At 44.2% G+C, this 14222-nt stretch overlaps 1 protein-coding gene across 2 annotated transcripts; it reads left to right on the top strand.

Annotated features, from left to right (window-relative positions):
• Positions 1–3293: 3293 nt before the first annotated feature.
• AGR2 (anterior gradient 2, protein disulphide isomerase family member) lies at positions 3294–9589 on the top strand. Of its 2 annotated transcripts, XM_056334039.1 has the most exons (8): positions 3294–3878; positions 5457–5594; positions 5856–5919; positions 5995–6047; positions 7106–7179; positions 7563–7626; positions 8573–8656; positions 9262–9589. In XM_056334039.1, the coding sequence occupies exons 2-8, from the start codon at positions 5465–5467 to the stop codon at positions 9309–9311; spliced, it is 519 nt and encodes a 172-aa protein (XP_056190014.1). In that variant the 5' UTR covers positions 3294–3878; positions 5457–5464; the 3' UTR covers positions 9312–9589. The 2 variants fall into 2 exon arrangements, with proteins under 2 accessions (XP_056190014.1, XP_056190015.1); XM_056334040.1 differs by lacking the exon at positions 3294–3878 and having other exon boundaries at positions 5381–5594.
• The last annotated feature ends 4633 nt before the right edge of the window (positions 9590–14222 follow it).

Below are 14222 nucleotides of genomic sequence, written 5' to 3' on the forward strand. Positions count from 1 at the left end.
CATCTACTACAGGTGTTCAAATGACTTATTGAATTGAAAACACATCATTCAGCAATGCCTTCCAGACATCCTAGTACTTCACAGTTCAAAACAGAGTGTAATAGAAGAACTGGTTACATTATCTGAAGCTATGCAAAGGATGCTCCATGCTTTTCACACCAGTCTGTCAATTTATATCAAGTGATGGTGATTTGTGTTATAAAAACGCACATGCAAGTGGAAAAGAATACTTTCTTTTATATCAAAAGAGATACCAAAATCCTTATGAATTGGTCTTATGTTTTGAAAGCAGTGAGCAAAAGGTCAGAATGTCTTATTTTATATTCTAACCACCTCTTCCGCTATCCGATTTGAAAATTATGACCAATAAACTGTAGGTTTATTGAGTTAAGTTATGCAAGTTAATTGAGTAATTCATTCAACAAAAAAGAGGAAAGTGTTGAGCTGACATATTTGGGGAAATCATCATCCTTCAAACAAGATCATCAGACTCTTAGCAGGTATTTACCTGAACTCCAGTTACCATTTTGAGTGTTCAGCAGTAGAAATCTGCTGAACTTTTGACTTCCCAGCTCTACATTGAAATGTGGCTTTGTTCCGAAAATAGAGAGCAAAATGGTTGAACCATGGTCTTCCACCTCTCAGGAGAATGTCTGAACCACTTATAGGATACCAAGTCCTTCCTCAGCTCTCCTTTAGTAGTGCTCTCCATTTGTGTGTATTAGCAGACATTTCCTGAGGCAATGTGAGAAAAACTGCTTTCTTGCCTAACGGACCAAGAGCTAAGCCAGGATGTGGAGTATCTAGGGTCTGGTACCTGCTCCAGCATACATGACTGCTACAGAAAAAGAAAAGGTCTTGACATGAGTGACTGGGAACATTGATTTTAATGCCGTATCCCAATCTAGAAAGCACCTGCCTGTAACCTTCCAGATAAGGATTCAAATTATTTCAGGGGGAGAGGGAAATAGAATGAGACCTGCACCTGCTATAGGTGCCAGAAGTGTCTCAGCTCCTAAATTTTGGGGTGAAAGGCTTTCCAGAAAAAATATCAGGCAAATTTCATCCAAGCAGCTTTCAATGATAAAAATTTACTATTCAGTTCATGTGGTTAAAGCACTCACAAAAAAATTCTGACCAGTTCTCAGATTAATGCATTGTACTTTCAACCGCTGTGCCTTACAATATACTGCAACGTTCACAGCACTGGAAGCTCACTGACTCCCAGGTACAGCTGTCTCTGGCTTTGACTCAGAGCACTGCTAGTCTGGGTCTGACTGTACCTTTCATTCATTACTTGTATTCCTCCGATGTAAAGTTGTGCTATTTATTCTGAGCAGCAGATCACAAGACTTGGAGGCACGCCATTTGTTATGAAATTAGAAGAAATGGCTGAATTCTAAAACTTATGTATTACAAAACACAAGGAAAAATTATGTGTTTCAGAAAATGCCTTCAAAACAGCTCTAACATCAGTCACCCGATGCTGTGCTGATTTCTTTGAAACATAATGAGCAAAGGTACCTTCAGACCAGAGAAAAGAATGTCAAAGGAATAATCCAAAGTCTAGTTTTGTAAGGATGTTAAATATTAACAGTAATGGGGTCTATCAAATCTTTATAACAAAAGAGGAAAAACATTCTGGGATAGTCCTATTTTGTTCCAGGCTCTCCTGGGGCAATTCCTGCAGGATTTAGTCACTGAGGTGGAGAAAGTACCCCCCGATAAACAGCCAGAAGCTAGCTCAGTGGCTGGGTACGGTCTCAGGACCCAAGCAGGGAGCTGTGGGAAAGGCTGAGCTCCCCTTCAATAACAAGGCACAAGGATGGTTTAGAGATATGTTCAGCTACCTCCATTGAGATCACTGGGTTTGGGCCGACAGGGCAGTCCCTGTGAGTAGCTGTGTTTGAATTACTGAGTTTCTTGAAGGCGACAATTCTGCCAGAGCAGCACAAAGCTACGCAGAAATAGGCAAAGTTAAGTGCATCTCCTGAAAACAGGAGAAAGCAAAAGGGCAAATTAAATGGAAATACATGTAAGCAGGAGCCAAGGAGCAGGTGGGGGCTTGGTTTTGAGAATGCATTTTTAGATAAAGCCCTATTTAAAAAAAAAAAAAGGTGTGTGAGTGGGAGCCTACCTGCTCATTATCTCTTTGCATCACCAGAAAGCATCTACAACTTCTGTTACAGCTTTAAGCCTACCACATGCTGTTAGGTGTGATCTGAGAAGACAATCAGCAAAAGTGTGTTAAATTACAATCACAAATTGCCTAAGCTGAGACCAGGATTTCAGAAATGGGTACCTAATGTTTGACTCCTACATCTCCACTGAAGCGGATTAAGGATGTAACCTGATCGTCCAAAGTGAGCGCTCGCTCCCATGTCCAAACATGGGTCTTGGAAACTTACTTTGGTATATGTTTTATATCAAATCTATGGATTTTCTGTGGATGTGATTTGGATACGCAGTACAGAAGCTAACAAAATACATCTCTGAATCTTCAGGGAGAAGTGCCTGAGGAGGAGGAGCAGTGATTCATATACAATCTCTCTCATTTAATTTCTTTATCAGGAGAACATACATTTGTCATGAAACATCCAGAAACAGGAGTTAAAATGACTGACTTCCCTGAGAGCTTTGGTTTCACCCTTCTAATAAGTCAAGAGTCTAAGCAAAGCATGGTACTACTGTACATTTGTAAGGAATAACATTTTTTTCTTTTTTTACTGGAGTTCACCATCTTGCTTCTGCACCTTGTTTTCCTAATTACTGTTTACAAAAGATTTTTTTTAAAAAAAAAACAATCATCATCATGATCCAAAGCACTAAGCATGTTCTCTTAAGCATATTCATAAAAAACGGGTGCTGTTAGCAGCAATCAGAGAGTACTGTGAATTTCAAACAGGAAAATCCGTATCTGATGGATTTCATCTACCCAGCTGAGTAATGCTAAGTGTTCACTGCCCGTGAACATGAGATTTTAATCTCACTGAAATATATGAGGCATGCACCAAGGAGAACACACTGTCGTTTCAATATACATTGTTGAGGACAGAATCACACTGACCTCAGAGGAAGGACCATCTGTAGTCAGCACAACAGTAGGGATGGCCTTCTAACCACCCAAAAAGGTCTCGTTTTCCTGAGCACTGCACTGTATTACACATGTATCTGAAACCTACAATGGTCGATTGTCATGTTGTAGTTACAAATAAATGTCTACACAACTAATTAAGCCTGGAATTTGAACTACATATTCATTTAGACCTCTGCTTACAAAGGCAGTTTATTGCTATAGCTTCCACGTACATTTTTGTGGAGATCTTTACAAACTTTCTTTTAGGTTTTACTACAGTTTTCCTATGGGCTGTTATATGTGCGTGTGTGCACACATATCTGTATAATGTGCATAGTTAATTATCTAATTAACATCTAAAGTTCTGAGTCATCAATTTAAGTTTTTCAAAGGGCTAAAAGAACAGCATACCGTATTGATTTTCCAGCCAATCGAAAAAGGACAAATCACTCTTCAGGCAAATCAGGAGTCTGGACTTAAGCTTACCTGGACTTGGATCTTTGCCAGCCTTTTAAAATCACCTTTCATTAAATGTCCCAAAAGACTGTAGAATCATCTCTAAGCTTTAGATACAGCGTCGGACAGGAAACAGTAATGATATTTAATCACAAAATTAACCTTGAATGTTTTGGTGGGGAAAAAACTGGAAAGTTTAGTTCTTTGGAAGTAGTATTCAAATTCAAAGCTTGTGGGTGGAGCTGGGGTGTGTGAAGGTGCATAAATAGGCAGTAGGAACAGCCCTGTTCACACTGTAACCGGGACCACCTTCGCGCCCTGGCAGGTGTCTGGGAGAGTAAACAAGGTAAGGCACGGCACGGCACGGTGCGGCGCGGCACGGTGCGGCACATCTACTGCTTCAGAAAGTACCTGAGGGAGCTGGGAGCCTGGGTTACCTGGGGCGGGGGCAGCCTGGTCAGTGGGAAGAAAAGACTGCAGCAAAGTAGACACAGCTCAGCACAGGTCACAATGAGGAAGAATGTACAGAGAAATGTTGGCTTTGCAGGTTAAAAGAACCAAGAGAGGAGGGTTTTCAAAGAGCATATTTAATGTTCCTCTGTCTTTGCTTTCTGCATCAGCAACAGCATAAAATTTGCCTGCTCTTTGATGTCCTGGTCATCCCATACCTTCTTTTTGCTTTTTCCCAAGGAAGCATTACTTCCGCTACACAGCTTTAACCAAAACAGCTCTCGAGGCAATCCTGAAAATCCACTGGGTTTAATTTAATTTTATGCAATTTTCTTCCTTGCCAAAGAGACTTTTCTTAAGGCAGAAAGGCAGTCTGTGGCAAGAGCCATATTTCATGCCCTTGAAACAGTGACTTTTTGGATGTCTGAGGTGTGTTGGATATCTTTGCAAAAAAGAGCACTGCTGGAAACTCAGCTAGCTTCTCCTCCTGTAGTTCCTACCCAGAAAAATGCTTCTGTTTCCCCGGAATTTAATTTTCATCATCTGAATTTTAAAAACTGTCAACCTGTTGTAATTTTTGCATGAATCTTTAGAATTTTCTATATTGCTTTTGGAATATCCGGGATTTTCTTACTGTACCTATTACATTGGTGTTCTAGCTTCTAGGAAGAAATTTAATGGGCAAACATAGGGTCATGTTACTGAGGTGATTTCCCCCTTCAGAGAAGCATCCCCGCTGAAAGGCTGAGGAGCTTCCTGACAGACGAGTCTCACCTCCACCGCCATGCCCCAGAGCCTGCCTCAGGAAAAGCCCGTGTGTTGCTGAAACCAGCAGGCTGCACTTCGGTTCTCAGTGGTCCGGTCCACACAGCAACGTCTCCCCACTCTTTTTATTAAACATCCTACTGGGTTTGAGGATTAGATGATACTTTTAAGGGGGAAGACATGATAGGAAGTTTCAACACAGCATTAAGCTGTGCCAGGGGTTCCCTGTAAAGCCGAGCTTAACACCCTGGCCTCATCTGAGTCACTCCCGCTGCAAAATGGAGGAAGAGCTAAGACAAGCTAATTTTTCAGCACCTGCTGAGTTAGGTTACTACAACACTGAGAGATCCAGGTAAAACTGTGACTTATTAGGACTGGCAAGTACTTTTGGAATTGCCAAAATGCGGTTGTTTTACTGAGCAAATCCAATATATGTAAAAAGGAAAGAGAAGCTAGCGCATAGGCGCGCATCTTAAAAGGATGGCAGCACGACGGCATGAACAGGGCAGCAGAAAGCAGCCAGGTCCTTCCTGGGAACGTGCTCAGCAAACGTGACACTGGCCAGGCCCCCAGCGCAGGCCCCTGCTGGAGCAGCTCCTTCCAGCCCGACTCACCCTGCCACATACCTGTGACCCGGCCTCTGCTGTGTGCCGCAGAGCAGGCGACAGCCTGCGAGGCCCCGCAGCGTCAGGTCTCTCACCTGTTCCAGGGGCAGCCATGGAGAAGAGTTACACGTCCATGTTCCTGCTGCTCATTGCCATCTCCTCTGCTCTGGCAAAGGATATGGGCAAGAAGGAGACAAAGGAGACTGCCACTAAACCGAAACTGCCTCAGACACTCTCCAGAGGTAAGCAGAAGAAAACAAAACAAAACAAAAAAAGGGCAACGTGCTAAAGTTTTAACTCTCCTACGCTGTTCTACTAAATTACTTTTCTTGCAACTCGTTCTGCAAATACATTTTCTAGTATTTCCTAGCGTGTACACAGACACACACCCCTTAATACCTGCTCTGGCAGCGGTTCGGTTCAAAGCCCTTCGCGGCAGAGGCAGGACGCGAACCCGCGGGCTGAGAGCCCGCTTATAACGCGCCGCTGTCCTTGCCCCGCAGGCTGGGGAGACCAGCTCGTCTGGACGCAGACGTACGAGGAAGCGCTGTTCCGCGCCAAGCACAGGTACCGCGCCCCGCCCCGCGCCCCCTGTCGCCCCCTGTCGCCTCCCCGCCCCTGACGCGACTCTTCCTCTTGCAGCAACAAGCCGCTGATGATCATCCACCACCTGGAGGACTGCCCGCACAGCCAGGGTAACCGCTCCGCGCCCACGGCAGCGCCAGCCGCGGGGAACCGAGGCACCGCCTGGTCCTCGGTTGCCGGTTAAACGCTGCTTTCAAAAAAAAAAAAAAATTATATAAAAAACGCCGGGCACGGTTCTGCCCGCTGGGCAGGCCGCAGGGCAGGCCGGGTGGCACGGGGACGGGGGCGGGGGGACGTTCGTCATGCCGCTGTCCCGCGGGGGTGTCTGCTGGTGTGCAGAAACACAATAGGAACGGTACCGCAGTGCATCCGTGATGCAGAAGCGGGCAGGGGCCAGCAGGCACGGACCCGTCACAGCCAGACCTGGGGCACGTCACAGCCCTGGGGCACGTCACAGCCGGTCCTGGGGTATGTCCCAGCCCTGGGGCATGTCCCAGCCAGCCCCAGGGGGCATCACAGCCAGCCCTGGGGTATGTCACGGCCCACCCTGGGGTATGTCACAGCCCTGGGGCACGTCACAGCCAGCCAAAGCCAACAGCAAGACTCAGGGCAGTGAAGAACAGTGATTTCCTGCAAGGACACACGCAGCCCTCAGCACTGCTGTGATGGAGGCTGAATCCAGCCAGGGACTAGAGCGTGCTGGGCTGGAACTACTGGCTACTCTGCTGGTAACTGGGAGTGCTCTGCTCCCAGCGTTCCCAATTTACCCGAGGGCCCTTCCTCCCGCAAGCCGCGGGGAGCCCTTCCCAGTGCGCCAGGCTGGGCCCCGCACCCCGCCTGGTCGGTGCCTTAAGGGCTGGGGCCAGAAACCGCAACAGGAGGCTGGAAGGGTCAGATGCTCAAACTGCGACTGAGGCGGACAAACCTGGGAGCAGGCGGCACTACCCGGAGGAGGGAGGGCCGTGGGTACCATGGCAATTACTCTCCACCCCAGAACATAAGCGGGCTGATCAAATTCCAGTGGAATGAACTCAAAATTTTTATTTGCTCTAATTGCAAACTGTGAATTCTCATTTTGATTCCCTCAGTTTGTCTGAATTTCTTTTTCAAGGACAACATATTTCAGGGGCATATTTTTAATTTTCGTTCCCGTTTGTTTTCACTCTAGCCCTCAAGAAGGTCTTTGCTGAACATAAAGAGATACAGAAACTGGCTGAAAAATTCATTCTCCTGAACCTGGTGGTAAGTTTCCCAGTTACATTTCATTAAGTGAAAGCAACACAGTTCTATTTTTAATTACGGCTTCTCTAGCTATAATTAGTTTAATAGCTGCGGTTGGCTGGGAAAATGGCCAGTGCTGAAGCATAATAGATTTAGTAATAAGTCTCTTTCACCTGTACCTCCCATAAACTCAAAATACGAGGGAATTCAAAGGTTAACATTCACATGAGGTGTTGTCATCAATTCGCAATGCCAGCTGTTAAAAGATCACATCCCAGACAGTGCATCTCTTGAACCGCAAAATGTATTATTTGAGCTGTATTTTGTAACACAAAAGTACATTGGAGAAAAAAAATAATTCTGTAACATGCCCTCCTTGACTGGGAACCTCTGTTTTCTTCAAGTATGAAACCACAGACAAGAACCTTTCCCCTGACGGCCAGTATGTCCCTCGGATTTTGTTTGTAGGTGAGTACCGCAAGCACCACAGCTCATCTCAGACTGAAGGCCCTGCTGTGCCACCCATCCCAAATCCTCAGGCTTACAAGCAGGAATTTATTCCATGAGAAATACAAAATTTCTGCTTGGTTTTGTTGGATCAAATTTCCGAGCAACCCCTGCCAGGTCACTAGCTTCACAGGTCCAGCCTGTGAATCCTCCCTCATGGACTCCTCAAACGATGCAATTCCATCTGCTGTGTTATCGAAACGGAAGTCGCTGGAATGGGTGGGCACTGGCTCAGGCTCCCACACCCTCCTACCTCTAGAAATTCTGTAAACCCCTTGGGTTTTGGTTTGTAACACAACCTCAGACATCGCAGGAGCAGCAGTGATGCCGGCTGCTTCAGGGGCCGATTTCCAAGGCTCAGCGCTCGGTCCTGCCCCCCCCTCACCTGCACAACCCCCTCCCGAGCATTCACGTTTTGGAGACACATTCGTGGCCATGCATGCACCCAGGTATTCCCACTCCCAGCACAGATACGTAGCCTCATGCACTGCACACGCGCATCGTTCACCCATACCTTCATAAATCTAGGTCATCGTGACTATTTTCAACAGACTAAAACAACTGCCATATTCTCTCTTCCTTTATTATTTCTTTTTTAATAATACTCGTTGCCTGGAAGCAGCCTCAGCTCGAGGAGTTGATTCAGGTACTATGCAGTGGCACAGGGTGCAAGGCTGATCAGCACTGATCAGAATTAAACGTATGCCCTGTTTAATAAACGTGCAACTGCAACATTTAAAATTGAAATGTCGGTGACTGTGCAGAAGAACCATCTCCTAGTTGTTCATGGAAGCAGATGTGTCTTGCAGAAACATTTACGAAACAAGCAGAAGTGCAGGAAGGGTTGTTTCCTTCTGCTTGAAGGTCAGTCCTGTCCTCTACAGCTTCTCTCATCCTTTTTTCCCAGATCCTTCCCTGACTGTGAGAGCAGATATTACTGGAAGATACTCAAACCGTCTCTACGCATACGAGCCCTCTGACATTTCGTTGTGTAAGTAGTGTATTCTGAAAATATTCTGAAAGCAGTCACATCTTTCACGCAACAAGGAATAACACCAGGCATTACAGACTAGCTGAATCAGTACTAGCTGAAAAACCGTTAACTAGGATTAAAACTAAACAGGAGGCTAGACTTAAACTCAGTGAGGTGAAGAGAATGATTGCAGAGCCCCGGAGCCTTAAACATCCATCTGTTTAAAAGAAAGCACACGTCAGTAGGAACTTGCATAATTCAGCAGCGTTCACTGTAAGCAACAACGAGAATTCTTGCAAGCAAGCCCTGCCGGGCCAGGTCAGGAACCCTTCTGGGAGCAGGGAAGAGTTGTTTGCTGCAGCCTCCCCCACACTGCTGCCCAGCTCCCATCTCTGCCCTGCGAATGCCTATGCGTTTGCATTAACAGATTTATGTTCTTACCAGTCACAATTAAACAGCTGACTTGCACAAAATGCCTGGAAGAGCACAGTGCAACAGAATCCATACAGCAATGCACATGTGAGCAAAGGCTTTAAGCATAACAACATTTTCTCTACAGTATTTGTAGTCGCTGGCAGAGGAAGCTGGAACAAAAATAACATGTATGAATATTTCATTTCTAGTGTATTCAAACATGCAGAAAGCGCTGAAGCTCCTGAAGACTGAACTGTAAGGGGAAGAAGGAAGCCCTTAAACACTATGAAGTCTGATCTTCCATCTCTTCTCCACTCATTGATGCTGGTGAAGAGACTATTTAGAGTGATACTTAGTGATGTGTAGTGCTGGTTTATATACAGAAACACTACAGTTTTACATTAGCACTTTTGTACTGGGCAGCATTTGTAAAAGCTGGAGGCTTTTAATTTAAGGCATACAGGAGAATACTGTATGATCCAACTGTAAAAATGATTTTTTTTTTAATAAATTCATTTCAAGTGTTTACACACAAAACATTGCTGTGTTTTGTATTTTTTCCATATTAACACCTACCACTGTTAGAAGGAGTAAGATCACTGTGTTACCTGAGACCACAGCTTGCAATTTTACATCTAAGCAGTCTGGAAGGAGAAGGGCTCTTGTGGGTTAACCCTGGCCATCAGCTCAGCCCCACACAGCCGCTCGCTCACTCCTCTCCAGAGGGAAGGGTGAAGAGAACTGAAAAGGCAAGAGTGAGAAATCTCATGGATTGAGACAAAGACAGTTTAGTAAAGCAAAAGCCGCACACACAAGCAAAGCAAACCAAGGAATTCATCCACTATTTCCCGTGGGCAGGCAGGGGTTCAGCCATCTCCAGGGAAGCCGGGCTCCGTCACAAATTAAGTTACTTGGGAAGACAAATGCCATCAGTCTGAACGTGTGAGTGTGTCCCCTTCCTTCTTCTTCCCCCAGCTTTTATTGCTGAGCGTGATGACGTATTGTCTGGCATACCCATTTGGTCAGCTGAGGTCAGCCGTCCTGGCCACGTGCCCTCCCAACTTCTCCTGCACCCCCAGCCTACTTGCTGGTGAGGTGGTGTGAGAAGCAGCAAAAAAAGCCTTGACTCTGTGCAAGTATCAGTAATCACAGAAAACATCCTTGTGCTATCAACATTTTGGTCACAAATCCAAAGCATAGTACCATACAAGCTACTATGAAGAAAATTAACTCTACCCAGCTGAACCCAGCAGAGGAAAGCAGCTTTTGATCTCGTTTCAGCAGCTAGCTAAGCCCTGTATTGCTCAGCCTATTTTACCTCCATTTATTTTCTTGTAGCACCAACCTATGCCAAGCTCTCATGATCAGCCCTTTCTTTATGGTTAGGAAAGTGCAAATCTTTTACAGAAAAGTACTCGAGACTAGAGGATGGGATAGTTTACACGCGGCGTTTTTTGGTTTCTTTTTTTAAACTGGCTCTATTCTGAAGTGATCCAAAGATCACCTTATCTACACAAAGATTATTTTTTAACAAAGATAAAAACTGCTTCCCTTACAAGATTCCTGCTTAGATCAGATTGCAGTAAAGCCTTCAAAGGATTAATAGAAGTGACACTGTATTGAGTACGTGGCTGGTGTCATGACTGCATCACGGGTTTTGATTACTTATTTGCAAGGCCAAAAGCGACAAGAGAAGTCAGAACTAAAAGAAACCCCACAGCTGAACATCATGGAGTACACACCACTTCAAGGCTTAGGCCAAACGGAGACTTCCCAACCTCAAACATCTAAGAACTCAGCAGCAGCACCAGTGAGAAAAACTTTGCCCAGGACTATACACCCGTATCTTCTCAGCTTTTTGGCAATGTCAGCCATTATTCCCACTGCTGTTACCATTACTACCACTACTGGTCAATGCGAGAACCACAAGAGAGGAACACACTCGGGAGGGCAGGGCAGGTAAGAGAAGCAAGGGTTTCAGTTCCAGGGAATCTCTCAGGAAAATTAGAAGCAAGGCACCCACTAACACATCTTTGGCAACCCTACCAACCAGAAAATCTCAAGCGGTACCTGGAAATGGCCCCAGACAGGCAACTCAGTACTCCTTCAGCAGTTCAGCAAGATGTTCCTTTCTGTTGCAGCATCCAGAAGACAGCAGAAGAAAAGGATGCAGTGGGGCAGAAATATTCTCTAGAAGCAGCTATCAGCCACAAAAAGCAAAACCAGTGGTTACACCACTTAGCAGAGGGAGGCTGGGGCAACTGGTTATCATAATCATCTTTATCTACTCAACTTGCTAAGGCTGTATCTCTGACATAAAACAAGAGCTGCCTGTGCCATCACATTTTACAAGTCCGTTTTTGTAACAGTACTGAAGTAGCGCCATTTTCTTAATCACATGTGCTGATGCTATGGATAATATCCAGCAAATGGATATAAGGTATAATCTACAAGGGTCTAGTAGTCTATGTGCTACAGATACAAACACACAAGCTAGTTTAGCCTGCAAGTATCAAGGAATTAATTTTTGAAACTGAAATCAATTTTTTGCACTCAAGGCTATGCTTTTGTCATTTGCTTTTTACCTTAGCCAAATTTTCAAGAATCTTAAAACACAAATGGTCAACTGAATTCTGCTCTTTGCATCCCCTCCACTAAAAAGATTATTAAGTTTACAGAGGCATCAAGCCAAGCTGAGATACATAAAAATACCTCTTCTCATTTCTTTGGAAAACCTGGGAAATCATTGCTGAAGTACACATGGTTGGTAATCTGAAGTACATAGGATGGATGGGGTTTCCAGAATTCCACTACCATTCAATCTTTATATAAAAATCATTTAAATAATGATGCAAGCTAGTAACATTAGCACGTTCCTATTCATTTTCAGCTATAGATTTTAAGGTACATTTTTACAGGTATCAATTCAAGTTAGGCAAACCTTCTCTTTTTGTAACAGTTATTTTCATGTGAAAGGAGGCAGACACTGCGCCGTGGTATCAGAATGTTAGTTAAGATCTGGATTTACTTTCTCACACAGGTGCAAAAGAATTGTATTTTATTATTTTATAGCCAGTTATTTTTATTGGATAAAAATGTGTAGGTGTCTTGAAGGAAATCAAGACAGCTTTCTACACATTTCCAGAATAAACAACTTTAAGTAAGCATTTCAACATAACTAAGGTCAAAAGGCATCTAATGTAAGCATTAAGAATGCTCCAAGTTAAGCCACTTTGTTACTTTGATACTCCGTCACTATAAACAGCTTCTAGAAAAGTACACTAACGCACAAGTCAGACTTCCCCTGAAGGAGGCTACTCTCTTCCCCCTGAAAACCAAAGTCAGACTGGATGTGTTTTATTGCCCCCCTTAAGAATTACCCTCTGAAAGTGAATCCTCACCTCTGATGTGAATTTCAAGGTTTTTAGTGGTTGTGCGGCTTTTTTTCAATCACAATCTTGAAGAGACAAAGTATTATTAATGATAGAAAAACTTTAATCAATCCACACAGATCCACCGATCTGTCTTTTGACTACTAAACCAAATTCATGTTATGAAACATAGTTTGTAAAGCGGTAGCATTTTCAGTATTTTCTCAGCAATGCACATTCACACTCCAATGTCACCTACCACATTGATGAAAACAGACCCGTCCAAAACTAAACACCAAAAACAATTAGGAAAAAAAGTCACAAAGCAGCAACGTGGTATTATTTTAAGCTTCATACACTTGCTCTATCAGACTCCTCCTTTAATTTATTACAGTCATGTACAGAATACAGAGCCCACCTAGACCAGGAAAGTTACTGTCATTAAAGTCAACCACAAGATGATCCCTGTCCTCTTGCCACATACTGAGAACAGCTGGTAGGTTAGTTGCTTAAACAGGACAGCACCTGGGCGAAAAGAAAAGCTGTGTACATTTACATTATCCTTCAGTAATAGTCTGGAGGCTCCTGAGGTCTTTCAGTACATGAGTGGGCTCTTACACCGAATGTGCAAGTACGTGCCGGAACCAGACGCCCACACGTCTCGACGCACGAAGCAGCGATTCACAGCCCGAGCGCCAGGAGATGGCGCCGGCAGCAGCTGTTGCAGCATCAGCTACACCCGAGGAGCAGCTGGCTGTAGCTCAAGTTCTTGACATCCCTCTGCGATCAGGTTCAACTCGTCCCCTTCGAAACCTCGAGACAATTCCTTCTTTAGAACCACTGGCACAGGAAAGCCTCAACGTGTTCTGATGGGCGTGTATTTCAACCTCTTTTTGCCTGCTCTGCAGGAGTCAGGAGACACTTCCCTAGTAAAGGGAGATTGTAAGAGGACCCACTTCTGTCTGCCCTCACAGTGTCCCTTTCCACCTCGCTCAGCTGCTGTACTCCTTGGCAGATGGCCTTAAAAACTCTCGCCCTTTTCTTCCTGCAGAGCCATCTTTCAGGAATATACTACAGGTACAGCCGCCTACCACAGCAGAAGCAGCAACAAAATGAAGGTGCAGTGCAGGTCTGCAACTCAGTGTGATTAGAAACAAATGGAATGTTACACACCTCAGGTGTTTAGATGTCTGATGTGCCAGCTGATGCATCACTTCTAATACAGGTTGGAAGAGAGACTGTGCCTTCCTTCTGCTCAGCAACACTTACACTACATGACAATGTACAGTTCTAACTTCAATTCTTTTCTTTAGAAAGAAAAACAAACGAACTACTGGAAACTGTCACTTTTAAAAAAAAAAAAAAACCCACAACTTTTTTCTTTTTTACACATCTCATGAAACCAAGACTGTTAGCTGGACGACAGAGGAATATACACTGCTGAGTTATTACAGCAATAATTTTACACCATCTGAAAAAATAGCTGTACAACAATTTTCCAGACAAAGTTTCTTACATTAAAGTTGACAGACCACTATTGATTCTGATGTTGTGCAAATACCAAACTTCATTCACTTGTCAAAGAAAAAAAGTTTCAAGTTAATCAGCTGCAGATCACATTCTCCTGGCTTTCTTCATTCATAGTTTTCATAGTGAAGATATCCACTAATAACCAAAAAGATTTATTTTTATTCTCAACAAAATGCTAAAGCTACCAGAAATTCAAAACAAACAGGGAAGGGAAGGAGTGAAGACAACAGTGGTCATTAACACACACTTACGTGCACTACAGAAAACAG

This window comes from Falco biarmicus, chromosome 4 (assembly GCF_023638135.1).
Source record: "Falco biarmicus isolate bFalBia1 chromosome 4, bFalBia1.pri, whole genome shotgun sequence".
NCBI lineage: Eukaryota > Metazoa > Chordata > Aves > Falconiformes > Falconidae > Falco > Falco biarmicus.